Here is a 19,935-nt window from a genome sequence, read left to right on the forward strand (position 1 = left end):
TAACTGTAGTTTTTAAAAGCGAATAAATACAATAGAATATTGTACCATATATTGTAATTATTATGGAAGTTGCGATTTCCTTAACAGATACCGTAAACACTATTAAAATGGAATAAAAATAGTAGAGCGTTTCTGAGTTAAAAATACCGTTACTATTATAATACAATTGGTTTACTTAATTATATTGGTTATAATGATGAAACTAACTAAATAATTCCAATAACCCTCAATCCAACTTCACCGGCATTGCAATTTGGACAAATCTCACCAGTAAACTTAGAAAGATGGTTAGAATTGCAAACTGGACATTTAACAAAGTCATGGACTTTTGGATTAATTTTAGTAAGTGAAGACGAGCATATAACTAAATTATCTATATCACGATTAGGTTCAAAATCAATATTGTACTCATCGGTTGCTTTTTTGTCGCAAGCGGACAGTATTTTTTGCGTCTTCTCTACATCGTCAATGTTAGGCATTCCAAGTAACCTCTTTGCAAAACTTGCGGTAGTAATGTAGTTCTGATATTTCCACGATATACTCATTGCCCTTCTAAGTACAAGGGAGGAGTGTAAAGGTTGTAGTTTACAACAGGAAAAATATGAAATAAGTTCAAGATTTCTTTTAACTATTTCAGGATCATCCTGATTTTGAGAATTGCTTAAAAGATCAATTCTAGCAAGTTCAAGTCTCATTCCAATGCAATATTGATTTATTAGTAATGATAATTGTTTAAGTTGATCAACTCTAAGTGAATAAAATGTATAGTGTTCAATCACCAGTGGAATTATCAAGATGGCTTTTTGAAAAACCTCCAATGCTAATTTAAATTTACCAGAAGTAACATATTTTTGTCCGATTTTAACAAGTTCAACCATACTGTTTTCATCAAATATACTCATCGGAGACAAGTGTGTTGAAGAACTTGCATTATCTCGGTCGAACAACTTATAATTTTCAGACAATAATGGAGCATTTAAAATAGGCCCATCTGAAAAACTTGGTAAGCTGTATGTTGAACTGAGGGATATCATTTTAAATACTTCCTTGTATGGCAAACAATTTTTAGCCCCCATTTTTTTAGACAATATTGTTATGGCATCATAATATCTTTCTGAAATAATCAAGTTAATAATTGAATATCTCGAAGATGCAGCAGGCAGATTTTCTGGAGATATTAATATACGTTCTCTATAGTTTGCCCCTATTTGTATTGTTTTATTATTTATGTTTGAAGATGTATATTTTGAATTATTTATGTCAAACACGCCATCATTCATATTATCTACATTATATTCATAATTATTGTTATCCTCATTTTCGTCAAGGCTAATTACATCATTTGGAATATCTATAATATCAATATCGTCCCATTCAGGTTGAAAACTAGAGGAACTGACTGCTCCAGTAGCTCCTCCAGACATGGAATTATCATTTACATTATTCGAGTAATTCATAGTTGCGCCGATTGAAGAATAGTCATTGTCATTAATGCCGTAATTAGAGGATTCGTCTTGAACATATATAGTTGGCCAATTTAATCCTTCAGTAGTTAGTTTTTTTGCAGTAACAATAGGAATACAAGATGGTATCATACTCGAAGAACTAACATTATTTTTTAAAAGATTCAAAAATTCAAATACATCGGTGCCATCAACACTATATATCTCAGAATACTGCGACAGAAGTTCCTCTTTAATATCTTTATAGCCATAAGTATGAGCAACAGCTATAGCTAGTGGTAATTGACCAAATTCTTTAAGAATATTAATCCTTCCCGGAATATCATTTAATAAAAGAGCAATATGATATTTTCTGGTCCAATTTTTTTGTTTTTCAGATATTTTGGCAATCTTTTCCATATATTCTCTCTGACCAATAACGTAATATAGAAGAATAAGCTTGTCAAATTCTTTAGTTATTTGGAAACATTTCTCTGCAACATTAACAAAACCGTGAGAAATAGCACTCCTACCGAGACATTCCCACATAACTTCCAAAGTTTTTGAATTGAGTTTCGGAAGAATTGTTTTGTGATTACAATTAATGCTACTATTATTATATTCGTTATTTTCCTTTCCTGATTCAGCGTTATGTAAATCTTTAATTATATTAAAGGCTTGAATTATTTCACCAAACTGAACAGAGTAATAAAATTTAAGTATTGGATTTTCAACAAGTTGTATTGCTATTTCTGGATATCCGTTTTGAGTTAAATAGTTAAGAGTTGAAAGTCCCTTAAGATTTCCATCCTTTGTGTATCTAAGAACTTTACCGTTTTCTTGATTTATTATAGAGAGTTTGAATAAGGCTTCATTTAAATTCAAATCATCAATAATTTGGATGTTTCCATAACGATTTAACGTAATAAGTTCTTTTCTAGAATCCTCATAATGTTGAATATAAGTTGTGTCTGGGACCGTTTGTATAATGCCATATTCATTTATGTTTGGAATAGCATATTTAATATGACCTTGTGTCGAATAAATGTATATTGGAAGAGTTTCATGCCATATACCAGACTTAATAGTCAAGTTCTCAGTATACGTAGCTAATATTTGTAGTCTGTTATTCGTGAAAATCATGTTATATTTACAAATTATAGCAATTACAGATTTGTCATGACTCCATTGTATTGTTCTCACTCCCATAGACGAATAACTACCATCACTGGAATTTAAATTGCTAAATGTTAAACATTGTTGCATATTATTCCCGTATTTATTATTTATAACAGCAACCTGGTGATTTTGGAGATTAGATATAACTAATTCAGAAATAACTTCTTTTTGAGAAACGTCATACAAATAAAGGAAGTCGTCAGATTGGATAATAATTTGCTGCTGATTACCTCCCATAAACAGCCTTTGAGCGATCCAAGGAAGCTCCCATCTTTTCATTATATCTCCGTCTAATGAGATAATGGAAATTGTTTGTCCACTATTTTCAAGAGCAGCTAATCTATTCCTAGATAAAAATATAACCGAATTTACACCTGGAATCCCGTTTTTGCATCTAAAGGCAGCATTATTATTGCTGTTAGTACAATTATTACCAGATGTGTTGTTTATAAGTTGAGAAAGGGAGTTTATTGTGATAATATCGTAAGTAAACTGCATTGAATTATTACTGTTACTACTATTTCCTGCTCCAACATTATTACCAATATTATTGTTACCAATTGAATTGCTCCCGACGCCTGCATTGTTATTAGCACTGCTATTTCCATTAAACATGTCACGTTTATAATAAACAATAAAACAAAGTTCATTAGGACTATGGGGATTTATAAATATGTGACTTGGAGACAATAAATTGACGGATATATTATTACTTTTCATTGGTAAAACAGAATGAGTATTCTTTTCTTTAACGTCATACAAGTAAAGAAAGCGATCGTTAATATACCACAATTGATTCATGGACGTACTAAAGTCAGAGGGAAGTCTTTCTTGTTCTAATTTAAATATGATCATTCCGGAATCATGCCCTGCAGAAAACAAACCATTTGAAGGATGATTGACTATAGTCCAAAATCTATCCGAATCTCTTCTGTATGTATGAATACATGTTCTTTTTGATAAATCCCAAACTCTAATGGTTCTGTCCTCGCTATCAGACAATAACCAGTCCTTATTTGTATGAAATATAACACAAGAAACGTTGTTAAAGTGCCCCCTTAACGTATCTATTTCCCAAGCTTTTATGTCGTTGTAACGCCAAAGTTTAATTGTTCTATCATCTGATGCAGATGCCAATAAAGACAATGTTGGGTGAAAGGATACCCAATTTACGCCTCTCTCGTGACCTTCCAATACAAACTTACACAGTACATCATTCGCTCCAAACATATCTACATGTGCAGGCATTGTATGAGAAATTGGAATCATTGAACCTGATACATTTAACGCATGTCCTTTCACTGTTTTTTCTCTCAAACCCGTAAAGTCCCATATTCTAACTGTTTGATCCATACTTGCAGATGCTAGTAAATCTTGGTGTGGATGAAACCTTGAACACATAACATAATGATTATGTCCAGTTATAACTGCTATGCAAGTCCTACTTTGCCAATTCCAAAGTCTCATTGTTTGATCATCAGAGCTCGACAATATCCATGGATATTCCTTATGAAATTCCACTGTTCTAATGTAATCCAAATGGCCTAGCAGTGTAAATAAACACTTTCTTTCTTTGTAATTCCAAACTTTAACTCTGTAATCGTCTCCACCGGACACAAATATGGGTTGACTCTCGTGAAAATCTATTCCTCTAACTGGTCCTTCATGTTCCTCAAATGTATCCAACAAACTGCCTATTCTGTAATCCCAAAACTGAATTACACCATTATGTAGACTAACCAATATCCAAGGTAATTTTGGGTGAAAGGACAAACCTTTTGCACGAGTGCTCTTACTCTCACACTTTATTATCATTTTTTAATATTTATTCTCGCCTTTTTTTTCTAACTATTCTACTTTCATACATTCATTTATTTAATACTTATTGAATATATAGAATCTTTAGCTCTAACAACAACTAAAAACGTTTTGTATTAAAATCCTAATTAATTAATTAAATATAAAATTGATATTGGTGTTGTGTATATATACTTATTTTTAAAACTATGATTTTTTATTTTGTTTTAAACTTATCTTTTCTTTCACCGTGAATTCCTCCTCGTTCTCTATTACTATGCAGCATCATAATGAGGGGTACAAAGACAAATGGCGCCCTAAAGCGCCACATGAGGAAATTATTTAATTTTTAATATAGTTTGATAACAAATAGTATGCTTGAAAATAAAGAAACGGAAAAGCTCAGCATTAGGCATTGATAATGTAGATATTTTTAAGAATTAGCTGCTGTGTTAAAAGACTAATTAAGTCTAAAGCTTATATTTTTTTTCTCCTTGACACAAATTGACAATTTGTTCGTTTCAATCTTTTATTCATTCTGACAAACCCGTTATGCTTAATTAGACTTTAGTGTAGTTTTTTATGAATAATGTACAAAACAAGACTTTTGAGCGAATAATATAGGCAAAAACAGTAGATATAAACAAACAAATTAAATAATGACCTGATCTAAAAAAAAAAGAAGCACAAGGTGTTATAGAGGACTTTTTTGTAATATTAAACAGTCAATTCCATTTAAAAATCGTCTATGTGAGCCGATAAAGTTTACTAAATTAAACATGTAATTTATATCTTAAATATTGTTTTTAAATCTAATTGTGTACCCAGTACCGGTGTTAAGTATACTTTTAAAAAAGAAAGGCGGTAAATATCAACTTATATATATATATATAGAACACATAAAATAAGTAACAAATATAAATCAAAGGGTGTGTAAATAAACATTAATTTAAAAGAAAAAATCACTGTTAGTCAGTGTGCTACACATTCTTCCTGTAAACAGAGTGTATGTGACTACCAATATTATATATCTTGTCAACTCATACAACAAACTATCAGACTTGAAGGAAAAATGAATACATGTGAGGACGGAAATGTAATAATAGAAAATATAAAAACGATTCTTGGAGAGGACTATGAGGACTACAAAGACAGTTTTAGAGCAGTACATAAAATAGACCCACTAATTAACCCACACAAATTTTTATCACACGTTGAAAAATACATAGGTAACACAAAATTAAAATTTAACGAAAAATCAATAGGTGGGATTCAAATTAATTCAAAAAATACAAAAATAAAGACAGAATTAATGAATAATGACAGCTACAATGTTGGAAGTTATACAACACTAAACAATACAGAAGGAAATGATGCTTTTTCATTGGATTACTTTAAAATTATCAATATAAAGCCAATTTACAACGAAGGTAAAGTTCGTAGGAAAGGATGCGTTACCGACAAAAGTAATACAAAATACAGAATAGAAAGATTAGTAAATGGTAGAGAAGATTCTCTTTGGTTAGATTCTGATTTAGATTCATACTGCAATGAAATAGACAATAAAATTCAATATTTGATTGATGAAATAATATTAAATTGTTCTGAGTTATGGGTTGATGAGAATGGTAATAAGTATCCAATTACTCCAGTGGGTGAAATTAGAAAACAGTTAATAGTTAATTTAGGAGCAATAGGTTGTGATAATGAGGGCAGAATGAATAATGAGAGTGTTCTATTGTTGGGAACAAGATCATTGAGTGCAGGAAACCATACACAATTGAAATTATACGACGTTAATAGCAACATTGCACTATTTCCAGGACAAGTTGTTGCCGTGTTGGGTAATACAGGGATGGACCAATTTAATCAAAGTTGTTTATATGCAAAGGAGATAATCGGTGGTCTCCCTCCGAAAAGTCCAAGTATAACCCTAAGAGAATTTAAAGGAATAAAAGATAACTATTCAAAAAACAGTAATAATGAATATAATCCAGTGCAAATGATGGTATTTTCTGGTCCTTATACAATAGATAATAAAATACTAAATTTTAAATATTTGGATAAAATATTGGATTATGCAAATTCCGAGAAGCCACATATATTGCTACTACTTGGACCATTTTTGGACTCAAGAAACGAATCAATAATTAAGGGAGATATATATGATTTTGAAAATAATAATTTTTTGACTTTTGAAGAAATATACAGGAAAATAATATTTAGTAAAATAGAAAACTTTTCTAAAAAAAATGAAAAGGTAAGAATTTATCTAGTACCTTCTGAATACGATATAAATCATCATTTTCCGCTACCACAACCTGGCTTAAACGAGACAATATATTGTAGTTTAAATGATAATATTTACTTTTTATCTAACCCATGTGAAATATATATAAATGACTTTAAAATAATGGTTACTTCTTCAGATATAATTACACCGATAACTAATTCAATAATAACAAAAATAAATAAAATACCTATTGAAGTAGTTTTGAGCCAGTTCTTGTACCAAAGAACTCTATATCCCTGTTACCCAGTGCAACATCCAATAAACCCAAAATTATGGAAAAAATTGGTTTTAAACGGAGAATTGCCTCATGTATTTATTTCAAATCATTCCGAAAATGACCCATTCGTAAAGCCTGTTCTTGGGAGAGTATTTATTAATCCAACAGGAAATAAACAACATTCAGGGGTCTCTCTATATTTTCATCCTCCAGATGAGTCACAATTGACTGAAGCATCTAATAATTCTAAAAATGATGACTCAGTCTGTGTTCCTCTAATGATTGAAAATCGCATATGTGCTGACGAAATTGAAATACTTAGTAAATAACAAATAACACAATACTTTTTATATATAGGAAAATATGAACTATCTTTTCAATTAAATTAATCATATACTTTTGACTTTCTCTTTAGTGTTTCTATACCACCAACTAACTTTGGTTTAAAATCTTTAGGTAGCAACTTATCACCCGCGTATAGCAATTCCTTATATATGTTTCTAACTGTCGTTTCTCCACTTTTAGCTGCAATTGCAATGCTTCTCATTTCAACACGTATATTACAAAGATTGCAAACAAAAAATATTGCACCTGCTGCTAATGAATTCGGACGATGACTTCTATTAATAAATTGTTCTGCTGCTCTACAAACATATTCAGCAATTCCCACAATTTCATGAGATAACTGTAAGTAATGACAGAATCTTGGCATTAATTCTGCTGCAGATGAACTTAAATATGTATTCCTTCTTGGTAAATCTTTTCTTAATTTATTTATAGACCTAACTAATTCACGTTCTGTTATTGTTTTATCGTATGTTGCTAATTCCTTGACTGTTCTAGATACACCCTCTTCTCTACAAGCTACATAAACTATTGCCATTGTATTCTTAAGACTTAACTTTAATATATTTAAGTTACTTTGTTCTTTTATTATCTCTTTGCACCTTTCTATTATATTATCATGCAAACAAAAACTAGTTGCTATTTGTCTTAATTGTGAAAACACATCTTTCATCAAGCGATCTCCAGAATCTTTTGAATCGTGTTTTAACATTGTTTTCATTAAATTTTTATCTCCAACTAACAATTGAGAATCTGTTCCATCATCTAACCAAACATCGTTAACTGAACCTATACGAGATCTTGAATTTCCTTCATTTCCGTCATTAGAAAATGATCTCCACTCCTGTTCCTCACTTATAACCTTGTCTTCAACAACAATACCGCAACTTGTACATATTTCTGAACCTGATTTAGAGTCATATACCACTATTGAATTACCATATCCACACCTTTTACAGGATTTACACGGTCTAAAATTCTTATATAAGTGTGGTATTGCTTCTGGTATCTTAAAATCATTATTACTTGTGTCTTTATTTTGTAATTTATTATTTAATTTAATGTGAATTTTTACATTACCATTATTATTATCATTATTATTTTTACTGCTACTTACACTTGCTGTTCCATTTGCGCTGCTTGAACCTGAATTGCTACTTGTTGTTGATTTAGTCTTTTTTTCAGAATATGGCCGACATTTTAATATATCACTATTGTACCTATCTGAGTTTGTACCTGTGTTTCTTACCGGTCCAGACGTTCTTTCATTAATTTCAATTACATCATCATTTTCCAAATCAATTATAACACTGTTTTTTTGAGTGTTTGTCGATATAATATCCATTATATTATTCAGACTATATCAGCTGCTTATTTGTATAACTTTTGTTCCCTTATTACTTTATATATCTTAATTATTTATACCACTATTCATGCTAATTGATGATGTACCTTTTTAAATTCAGGATTTATCCAATACTATCACTTTATCCTTTTATTTACTTTTTTTTTAATAAAAGGGAATACATTAAAATAAACTGGTACTTTCTTTACTAGTTAAATATTTTGAATCACTTAATCTATTCCAAACACTGAAAATATAGTATGGCGCCACCAAATTAAGTTTTTTATATAACATGATTCGGACGTGAATTTGAATTTTGACCTGAATGTGTTATTTATATATCAATTAAATTGGTTATAATAGAGTTAAAACGATAGTTAGTTGAAAAGGACTGTAAATTTTGTATAATAATTGAATACTCTTCCAAATAATTTAAATTCAAAAATAACATATGCAAGCCCTTAAGTAAACCAAGTATAATTAGATCAGTTTCGTTTTTTAATTTTACAAATGAAAAAGACCCCTATATATATTATCACAGGATTTTTGGGGTCTGGGAAAACAACACTTATTCGCCAGATAATTAATAATACTAGTGATTTGAAAATAGCAATTATTCAGAATGATTTTTCTGACGAAATGGGAATTGAAGCTCCAACAATGACTGACAAAGAAGGAAATATATTTAAAGAATTTTTTGAACTTCCTAATGGATGTGTTTGTTGTACAGTTAAAGATGAATTACTTAAAGCAGTTGAGTATTTATTAAAAAAAAAAGAGTTTGATAAGATTTTAGTCGAAACAACAGGTGTAGCTGATCCAGAACCAATAATTGAAAAATTTTGGGTAGACTGCGAGCTTGACTCTAATACGTATTTGTCAGGTGTAATTACAGTTGTAGATTTATTTTATTTAAAAAAATATGTTGATATCAATGTTATAAACATAAATAGTGAGTGTAAAAGTTATATCAACCACGAAAATAATAATAACAATAATAATGAAGATAATCTCTCTCTTTCTTCTGAATTAATTAAGCAAATAATGCTGGCGAATAAAATTATATTAAATAAATTTGATCTGTTTGAAAATTATCGTAATAGCAAAAATGATTCAAGTATTTATGATATTGAAAACATTGTGAGAAAAATTAATCCAAGTGCTAATATTATAATCACATCAAAATCAAATGTTAAAATGGACTGGCTTTTTAATATGGATTCCTATAATATTCATAAAATTAAAGGCGAGATTGATGAGGCTTTTAATAATAAAATAATTACTTATCACTTTAACAAATCAATTTCACCAAGCATTTCTTCATTTACTTTTTCATTCGACTCTGTATATTTTTCTCATAGGTTAATTGAAAAAGTGATCGCTGATATCGCTTGGAATGACCTTAACTGTGGCGAAGTCAACAATAACATTGGAAAGCTTATTAGATACAAAGGCTTATTCCACTCAAAAGACTCAAGTGATAATCATGATTCCATTAAATACTTTGCGTTGCAGGGAGTTGGGGAAATATTTGAGGTTTTGCCTGTTGAAATACCGAAAGATGAACCTATTACTTGTTCAAAGTTTTTTTTTCTGGGAATCCATTTAGATGGTAGTGAAATTAAAAGATTAATTGAATCTTGCATTATTTAGGGTAAATCTAAGAATATAAGTAACGAACCTATCTCTTTAATTAAATTATACTAATATATAAACATATCTTAATTACTTAGTATATTCTTCCTTTTTTTTATTTCACATGCAATCATGTGGACACAGCTGCATATTTGTTGTAATATTACCGGTATTTGGCATGGCGCCTAAACCGATATATGTTGCATAGGTCAAATATGAATTTACATTAGATTATGAGACTTTTATTACATCATTAAAGATTTATTCCGAAAAAATTTTAAAAAATATAGAGATATATTCACAAGACTTTATACTTTTATGTCTGCTAACTTTATTCTCCATTTTGAAATACATATTTATGTGAATTAACTAACGACTTCTGCTAATTGGGAATAACATAAGATTTAAGGATATTTAAAAATGGCAGATAAAGTTCAAAGAGCATTAGAGGACATGGTCCCTGAACTAATAGATCTTGGAAAACGTAGAGTATTTACGAAAGACGAGATTAAGGAAATAATATGTAATCGCAGAACATATGAATATAAGATATCCTCTAGAACTCCAATATTAAAGGATTATTTAGACTATTTAAACTATGAATATGAGCTTGAAAGAATAAGATATATAAGGACAAGAGAACTTGGGTTGAAAAAGCGTACAATAGGTGATTACTCTATAATTCGTTTGATTCACTTCATATTTAAAAGAGCTTTAAGAAAATTTCCGTCTGATGAAAAGTTATGGTTGCAAAATATTGATTTTTGCCTTAAGTCTGGTTCTTCAAAAGCATTACAGAGAAATATGATTGCAGCTCTTAGAAATAATCCAACAAAAAGCATTTTTTGGTTATTAATGTCTGATAGAGAGTTACAAAACGGTAATTTAAAAGAAGCAAGGTCGTCTATATTACTTGGTTTAAGAGTAAATAAAGAGTCATTGTTACTATGGAGAGGTTTTGTACAATTGGAAATAAATATTGCGTATAAACAGTACCTATATTCATTTAAAAATAAGAGCCTTTCACCAAGGAATTTAGATATAAAGGACCCAAGTGTAACTTCATTATTTCCTATTATAAATTTTAGCAACAAAAAGTTTAAAAACATTAATAAAAGGGAAGCACTTATTGTCTATGTGTTTAGACAATATTATAAATTAAAAACAACTATTTTGGGTGATGGCAGTGATATAAGTGTAATTAAAGGTATGAATGAACTTGAAAATACAATACTAGAAAAGATTCATGAAATGAAGAAAAAACAACCATTGTTTTCTGTATTTTCAGTATTACTTGGAATAATTAATGAAAAAGACAACAAATCCAATTTAGTTGACGTATTTAAAAATGAAATGGAATTAGCAATGAATAGTAATGATGTCAGCTGTATTTTATTAACACTTTTGTTCATATGCAGACTCATTTTTAATTGTATTGATGAAAATAACAATTCTCCTGAAAACAAAGACGACACAGCTTTGGCAGATCACGAAATTGTTGACTTTGGATTTGAGATAACAGATACATTTAACTTTAATGAAGATAATAACACTAAAAATAACGACTTTATAGATATCGAAAGTAGTAAAACGAAAAATGAATTAAGTGTATTCACTTGGTATTCTCAAACTTGTATAGGAAGCATAGTCTTTAATAGAAAACATTGTTTCAGAAGTATTATTGAATTGATTAGATTAGATCCAAATTTTTGGAATACCTGTTTTTTGGAGAACAATGATTTAGATTATTTGTTAAACATATTCTCAAAACATCACAATATATTTGAAGATTCAGTAAGCAACAGGGAAATATGTAAAGACACGTTATTTAGTATAGACTTAATTAATGATTTGAAAAAAAAAATAAAAAAGCATTTTTTAGATGAATCTAATGTAACTAAAATGAGACAAGTAATATTAAGTATACTTTCTAATGTAAATAAATTAGAAATTTCAGGTGACTTATTACTATTAAAGTTATCATTATCAGAAGCATTCGAATCTTTATTTTTTAAGAATTTTGGTGTGAGTTTGAATGATTTAACTAAAGAGGAAGAAATAAATTGCGAATCACTATGTGAACTTGAAAACAATATGGACAATATACCTATGATTATTGAAACAATTAAGCATTATATTGTAAAAATTAACAATTTAAAGGCAGTAGAAGTAAATGGTATCTTATTTGCAATCGAATCGACAAACAAACTATTTGATCTTATCAAATATCAAGTTGAAATAGAGGAAAGTAAAACTTCGGTTTTATTTGACTATATTGGATTTAACAAGTGCATATGCTGGTTGTATTTAATATTAAGTTATAATTTAGACGGATATGATTCAGATTTAAGATTCAGAGTAAAGAAAGCAATCGACAGAATTATTAATGATAGTTTGTGTATAATTCCAACTTGGTTTGAATCAAGAAACATACCAAACTATGTATTTAATATTATTCTACTCCATTCAATTATTTCTAACTCCATCTCCAATAATAAAGGTGCATTTTACAATTTATTTGTAGAATATCTAAATAACAACAAGGTAAAAATTGATATAATATTGGATTATTCACTTATAGTAGAAATTATAAACAAGTGTGATACTATTGATTCCGAAATTATTCTTAATTCAACTAAATCTATATTTAGTATTTCTGAAAAAAATAAGTGGATCTTTAACGATGAAATTCAGATCACTTCAGAAACAAGCAAAAGTATTACAAGTATTTCTTTTAAACTAGTTTGCATTACATTAATAAGCTTTTTATACAAAAAATATCTCCTGAGAATTATCGAAAATGAAACAAATAATAAATCTAATAATTTAAGTTATGACGAGAAATCTTTATCAAAATTATTTTTGTTATGGGAAAGCTTAATGAAAGACTCTGAAAATGTAAGGGACATAACTGGTGAATTTTACTGTTCAGTTTCTGTTAATTACTTAATATTTCTCAGGTTAATTGAATATCTTAAATTAAAGAGGTATTTGTCTCCCAATTTTTGTAATAGTCATGGTGGTAATATTAGATGTATATCGGATTTAATTAGAATAATTAAAAGAGGAAATCAAAATTTATTGACAAAAAAGCTTCATTTTGAACTTAACCTAAGTACAATATTGCAAATTCCTCTTCTTGATCCAAAATTTATTAAATTTTTAGGCATACTTTCGAATAACACTGGCAAAAAGGAGGACAAAGATAAATATAAGTTAAATACTGAAACGGAGACTTTGAGGACACTCATTAATTCAATTATGAACCAATACAATATTTTAAGCTCTACATTTGAGTTTATTCAACGTAATTACACGTAATTAACAACCTTTTTTAAAACTTAGACATTTAAATTTAGACAAAATAATAATATACATACTGTGTTTAACCCCTGTATCTATCTGAATCTTATAAATAGAATTAACTACATGCAAACTTGTTTAGAATAAGAAACTTATTATTGGATTTAAAAACGTGACCACATGTTTATAAACAAATCACTATAACTACAAACCTCTTTATTAACAAAACTTGGACTACAATTATTAATACTTGAACAAATGTTTCATTTTATAGTTGTTCTCTCTTCAGAATCAGTGCATATGCATGAATGAGCAATAATGGCGGGCTAGTATAAAATGGTACAATCTGCACAAGTATGAAATAATTGTTAATTAAAACAAAGAAAAGTAGTGTATACACACCATTAAGATTAAAGCTTAAAGGAGAGTTTCGCATGTTTTTTGCTTTTGTTTTTGCACAATAAATTAGGAGTCTGAGTTAAACTGTTTCATTAAATAGAAAGTATACTAACAATAACACAAGCAGAAAATAATTAAAATTAAAACACATTGACATTTAGAATAAGTAATACGATTTTGAGACAGAATAGATGTCAGAAGAATGAAAGAAGAGGATTTTACTGATAAAAAAGAAGAGACCATATCGATACAACCAAGACTATACAGTTTTGATAACTCGTGGGAAATAGAAATCCAAAAATTAAGAAAATCTGGTAATTTAAAGTCAACTATAGTTATTGACCAGGTGATAAGAAGTGGGAGTTTGTTCTACATTTCACTTGTTTCAGGTCAACTATTAAGATGGCATCCTGATGAAGTAATAACAGATTTAATATTGTTTGAATCTCCTATAGGATTTGGAATGGGAGTAGTGGGAGGAACAGGTAACATAGATTTAAAAGGTAAGAATTGCGGATCATCACAAGCCCCACAAATATTTGTTGATCAAACAGGAAATCATTCAATAATAGTCCAAACAGGAGGTGGGGAGACATGGTATTTGCATTCAGGTCAAACAAAAGCAAAATTTATACAAAAACTTTGTTATTATTCAATTCAAAGTGTTGCGTGGAATTCAAATGAATCATCCAAGAATTCATCAGTTTCAGTAATAATAGGATGCAAAAATGGTATTATATTGACTACAATATTGGGACCTGAAATATCTTCCAGTTCAACTGTATTAAGAATACTATACGAAATTCCAGGTACTCCTATACTATGTTTATTATTAGACTCATTTAAAATTCAGGACCTGGAGAATTTTTGTAATAGTGACGAATGTGGTTCAAAAAAGGCGTCTGATAATGATATAGAGAGATACCAGTATGTGATAACAGTTTCAACTCCAAATAAGTTACTTATTTGGTACGGCCAGAATAGAATTATAGATTTGTTTCTGAAAAAAGACGATAAAGTTTTAGACTCCTCAACGTCTTCCCCAAAATCATGTCTTGAAATAGAAAATCTGCGAGAGGAATACGAATCCTCTGTATGCAGCAAAATAAGATTATTAGAGATTTCAGGCCACTCTTTTTTGGTGTGGATCACATCCAAGTTATTAAAGGTGTATTCAATAAACAGGAAAATAAAATTGGTTGAAGATAATATAGGAAGTTACATAGGAAATGTCAAAACACTTGAATTTAATAGAAATAATTTAAAGTTGCCAAATAGTGTTGAATGTTCCAGATACCATATTATAGCACTGTACGACGATTTTTTGGATGTTATATCAGTTATAACCGCAAAAAGTATAGCTAAAGTACCAATTAACAACGCATTAATCACAGGAAAGTATGTTGATCAAATGATAATAAGCAATAACAACAGTGTTGATTTAGATATGACAGACCTTAAAAGCAAAAACCACAGTTCTGGAAAAAGCGATGATTTTTCATCTGTGGGAAGTGCAAATACATCTTCTATAATTAGGTCACTTGCGACTGAATTTTCAAACAACTATAACAATTTAAGTTCACTGAGGAATAGTAATTATTTGGAAGAGGAGGTTGAGCTTTTGGATAAAATTAGCTTTGTTTGGGGGTACAGCAGTGAGAATTTGTACAAGATAAACATATTAAATGAGGGTGAAACCTTATGGAAGGAGTGGTTGTACATTGGGATGTATGGAGAGTCGTTAATTAGTTCTGAAAAGATAATAAGTAAATCAATTAGAGCAAGAAAGAGGAATCTAATACAAAAACTTCATTTTATAGATTTAATGATTAAGGGTGAAACAGAGGAAGCGATAAGTTTGTTATCTATAATAGATGAAGATCTTTCATTTAATGAGATATGTAATATTTTTATTCAATATTCCTGTTGGGAAGGGTTAATACTTTATCTTACTAACAAAATAGATCAGTTAGACCATGATTTCGACTTCAAAAACGAGTGCAACACAATCAACAGCAAACACATAAATAACAAAGTTGTGGATAGCGATAATCTAGCATTAAAATTCTCGGTTCTAGGATTATGGTTAATTGAATTAAACTCGTACGTTTCGTTTATATTAAAAGAAGATGACGCAGATGCCAGGTACTACTCAAATTTACTGCTCATATTACACAAAATTCACAAAATAGACGAGATAGAGGCAATAGTATACAGAATATTGGTTGAGTATAATAGAAGAATTGGAATAAACTACTATTCAGAATTAAGAAGAGAATGGCAAGTGTTAATTCAAGAATACATTTTTTACTCCCTAATTGACTTCAATTTGGTTAAAAAATGCTTTGAATTATTTGTCTCGATAAACAGTAATATTTCAAAAAGAGACGCGTTGCTTATTAAATACTCCCCTATATTGGGTTTACTGGACTCTAAAAAGTTTATATCACTTCTTAAAAGGCCCTCTTTCTCATCTATAAACATTAATTATGTATTGCCATATTTGATAGAGCTTAAACAGTTAAATAGCAATAAACCAGAAACCGATGAACTGAATAGACTATCCATATTTTTGATAGAATATTACATTTCACTCAACAATAAATTAAATAGCGAACAAAAACTAGAAAAGGTTTCAACGAGGGTTAAGTTGTTGATTCACACAGAAACATGGAAAGGAACTAAAACAATATGGAATGTATTAGCTATACTTTGTTCAAAGCTTGAAAATGGCGAGGAGTTTCTTTTATCGTATATAGCTCCATTGCTTGGAAAGGTGAGAAAGGACGATTGTGTTGTTGAATTAGAGTTTGAGAATGTTAAAAAAAAAGCAAGCAGCGACTGCATTAATAGTATATCACTTTTGGAATATAACATAGACTTTGATATACCTTTTTTGCTGAGTATATGCAAGAAAAAGCAATATAAAAAGCTAATGGCGTATGTATACTGTTTATTGGGGATGTATGATTCGGCAATGGGAATATGCATAAAGGAGTTAAACAACACTAAATTAGCAAAGGACATTATATATAATTTTATCGAGAACGGTCATTTAAGGAGAAAGTGGGTGTTAAATCTAATTAAACCTCTCGCCTACGACAAGGATATTCAAGGCTTGACTAGACTGCTGAATGCATCCCCAAGATATATTCTAACTCTAGGTGACATATTGGCAATTGTTCCAGATGACATTCAGTTGAGTTTTCTCAACGATATCATACAAAGTAGTATGAATCAATTTGACGATATTCTCCTTAAAAGAACAAAGCTCTACTCAAATTACAAATTATCAAACGATAATTTAAAAAATGATTTATTTTTATCTCACAAATGTTATAATATAATAGATCCAAAAACCGACTTTTGTTTAATATGTTGCAAAAACTTATTTAATTTTAAAGGATTTACTATAGAAGACGTCAAAGAGTTTATATCTGCACTGAAAATAAGTTCAAGGGACCATTTAAAGCTGGACACCATGTTAAATAGCTTTTTTACTCTTGTAAATAAAAATCAACGTCAGCACTATTTGTTTTTAAATAGTGACTTAAACACAAATATTCTCGTATTTCCGTGTTCACACTACTTTCACTTTGGTTGTTTTTTTTTTAAATACTCCGTTTTGATGAACAATGATGAAGCTACAAAGCTTAACAGAATTATAAATGGCATATGCAAACACTCTAAACTCCACTATTTAAACTGCATTGAAAATAAAAATAAACACGGAAAATCTTCAATTATTGAATCAAAACTAACTGAAAATAACACTCTTATTTACTTATATAACCAACTGATTAATGCTGTAAATGTTGACTGTCTTATATGTGGCGAACTCATGATTAGAAATATAAACAAGTCATTTTTAAGTGACAATGACATTAATGACGTTGACGATATATGAATGGGACAATTATTATTGAAAAAACAGCGTTTACGTATTCGAACCTAATTTAGTTAAGAAATTACCGTTAGCAATCACCACATTCGTTAATAATATAATATACATTACTAAGCAAGATGTGTCTTTTCCAAAAAAAAAAAAAAAAAAAGCTATTGATTTCACGTGAATATGTTATGGACACCTTAGCCGCTTCAACATGAGTCTAGTTATACCTTGTTAATATATTTAACTGAAGAAAAATAATTTTTCATTTAAAAAATCTACTGCATTGTACCCAAAGCGATTTCTCAATTTGAGACTGTATTTTCTGTGGCGCCAAAACTATTATGCATGTTTTGCATGTGCATGTTCTTCCCCACATCCGGTAGTTCATTTCCCATGATATGACTATTGCTAGAATGTACCATAGGACTGATTCCTATAGATATTACGTTGAATCCTATTTTAAATAGTTTTTGGTGGTCTAAGAAGTTTCTACCATCGAAAATATAAGCAGGTTTCTCCATTAAATTAAAAACGCTTTGGAAATCTATATTGGTAAAAGCGTCCCAATCTGTGCAAAATACAAGTGCGTGAGAGTCATTAAAACAGTCTTGAATATTTTTAGCTACAGTTACATTTTGGACTTTATTGCTATTGCAGCAAGTTTCTTTTGAACAAAGGTGATTTTTTTTTTCTAATTCAAAAATAATATTTTTCGAGTCAACACGAGGATCATGTATAAATAACTTTGCTCCTTCACCAATAAGTTTTTGGCATACAATGGCTGCAGGCGTTTCTCTTACATCAGATGTGTCTTTTTTAAACGAGAATCCCAGTATTGATATTTTTTTGTTTTTAATGTTGTTAAACATGTATTTTATAATCCTTTCAGAAAAACAGTTTGTCTGATAATCATTCAACTCAGATATGCTCTTCCAATACAAGGCATCTTCCTTTAAGTTGTAATGTTCAAACAAATACGATAAACACAATATATCTTTTTTGAAACAACTTCCACCAAACCCAAGTGATGCGCCTAAAAACTTACTTCCTATTCTGTTGTCGCACCCTACTGCGTTTGAAACCTGATTAATGTTTGCTCCTGTTAGTTCACAAAGTCGTGAAATAGAGTTTATGGACGATATTCTTTGTGCTAAAAAGGCATTAGATGCTAGTTTTGTTAATTCTGAACTCCAAACACTAATCATCAAAATCTTGCTTTCCGGGATCCAATTTAAATATATATTTTTGAGTATATCCATACTATACAATGTATATTTGCAGTCCATTTTTCCACCTATAAGCAACCTATCCGGATACTCCAAATCATATATAGACGTTCCTTCTGATAAAAATTCTGGATTTGATATAATTGAAAATTGTATATTCTTATTTATTTTACAAGAATTTAGTGTTTCCAACAATAAATCGCATGTTTTAACCGGAACTGTAGATTTTTCAATTATTATTTTGTTTTTATTTGAATATTTAGCTATTGATCTAGCACATTCCTCCCACATTGATAAGTCAGGTATGCTGCCTTTACCAACTCCATAACTTTTTGTTGGTGTGTTTACTGCTATAAATAAAATGTCGCATTCCTTAATCACCATTTCTATATTTGTTGTAAAAAACAAATTAATATTTTTCGTTTTATCTAATATATTGTTTAACCCAGGCTCATAAATAGGTGGTACTGATGAGTTCCATTGATTTATTCTCGTTTCATTCACATCTGCAACATATATCTTTAAATGTGGACATTTGTATGCCATTACTGCCATCGTAGGTCCTCCTACATATCCTGCTCCAATACATCCTATTTTGGTCGTATCTAAATTGTAATTATCGTTCATTATTTGTGTCAATTGATAGTTAAATTAAAACTATTGTGGTCAATTCTAACTCTATGAACAAGCAGAAAGTTTAAATTTATCTAACATATTGCTTAAAACAATACATTACATATATATTTGTATATATGTATTATCTGAAACTATACACCTAAGTACGTAAATTACCTGAAAATTAAACAATATTTAAGAAAACAAATTTAAAATTTGAATTTTTCCTCTTTTAATTATAATAACT

At 29.5% G+C, this 19,935-nt stretch overlaps 7 protein-coding genes across 7 annotated transcripts; 4 read left to right on the top strand and 3 right to left on the bottom strand.

Moving 5' to 3' along the window:
* Nucleotides 1-206: 206 nt before the first annotated feature.
* FG386_002364 (coatomer protein complex subunit alpha) lies at nucleotides 207-4,436 on the bottom strand (the record flags this gene model as incomplete). The annotated part of the gene is made up of 1 exon (XM_067341726.1): nucleotides 207-4,436. The coding sequence occupies one exon, from the start codon at nucleotides 4,434-4,436 to the stop codon at nucleotides 207-209; it is 4,230 nt and encodes a 1,409-aa protein (XP_067199005.1).
* Nucleotides 4,437-5,490: 1,054 nt separating this feature from the next.
* On the top strand, nucleotides 5,491-7,257 carry FG386_002375 (DNA polymerase alpha subunit; the record flags this gene model as incomplete). The annotated part of the gene is made up of 1 exon (XM_067341737.1): nucleotides 5,491-7,257. One exon carries the CDS (start codon nucleotides 5,491-5,493, stop codon nucleotides 7,255-7,257), a length of 1,767 nt encoding a protein of 588 aa, XP_067199016.1.
* Nucleotides 7,258-7,313: 56 nt separating this feature from the next.
* Nucleotides 7,314-8,618, bottom strand: FG386_002386 (uncharacterized protein; the record flags this gene model as incomplete). The annotated part of the gene is made up of 1 exon (XM_067341748.1): nucleotides 7,314-8,618. One exon carries the CDS (start codon nucleotides 8,616-8,618, stop codon nucleotides 7,314-7,316), a length of 1,305 nt encoding a protein of 434 aa, XP_067199027.1.
* A 510-nt stretch (nucleotides 8,619-9,128) lies between these two features.
* Nucleotides 9,129-10,271, top strand: FG386_002395 (CobW/nitrile hydratase activator like P-loop ATpase; the record flags this gene model as incomplete). The annotated part of the gene is made up of 1 exon (XM_067341757.1): nucleotides 9,129-10,271. The coding sequence occupies one exon, from the start codon at nucleotides 9,129-9,131 to the stop codon at nucleotides 10,269-10,271; it is 1,143 nt and encodes a 380-aa protein (XP_067199036.1).
* A 402-nt stretch (nucleotides 10,272-10,673) lies between these two features.
* FG386_002310 (small ribosomal subunit (SSU) processosome) lies at nucleotides 10,674-13,574 on the top strand (the record flags this gene model as incomplete). The annotated part of the gene is made up of 1 exon (XM_067341672.1): nucleotides 10,674-13,574. One exon carries the CDS (start codon nucleotides 10,674-10,676, stop codon nucleotides 13,572-13,574), a length of 2,901 nt encoding a protein of 966 aa, XP_067198951.1.
* A 583-nt stretch (nucleotides 13,575-14,157) lies between these two features.
* Nucleotides 14,158-17,862, top strand: FG386_002311 (uncharacterized protein; the record flags this gene model as incomplete). The annotated part of the gene is made up of 1 exon (XM_067341673.1): nucleotides 14,158-17,862. The coding sequence occupies one exon, from the start codon at nucleotides 14,158-14,160 to the stop codon at nucleotides 17,860-17,862; it is 3,705 nt and encodes a 1,234-aa protein (XP_067198952.1).
* Nucleotides 17,863-18,149: 287 nt separating this feature from the next.
* FG386_002312 (UDP-glucose 6-dehydrogenase) lies at nucleotides 18,150-19,700 on the bottom strand (the record flags this gene model as incomplete). The annotated part of the gene is made up of 1 exon (XM_067341674.1): nucleotides 18,150-19,700. One exon carries the CDS (start codon nucleotides 19,698-19,700, stop codon nucleotides 18,150-18,152), a length of 1,551 nt encoding a protein of 516 aa, XP_067198953.1.
* Between the last annotated feature and the right edge of the window lie 235 nt (nucleotides 19,701-19,935).

The sequence above is a fragment of the Cryptosporidium ryanae genome, assembly GCF_009792415.1.
Source record: "Cryptosporidium ryanae isolate 45019 chromosome Unknown contig_41, whole genome shotgun sequence".
In the NCBI taxonomy this organism is placed as follows: Eukaryota; Apicomplexa; class Conoidasida; order Eucoccidiorida; family Cryptosporidiidae; genus Cryptosporidium; species Cryptosporidium ryanae.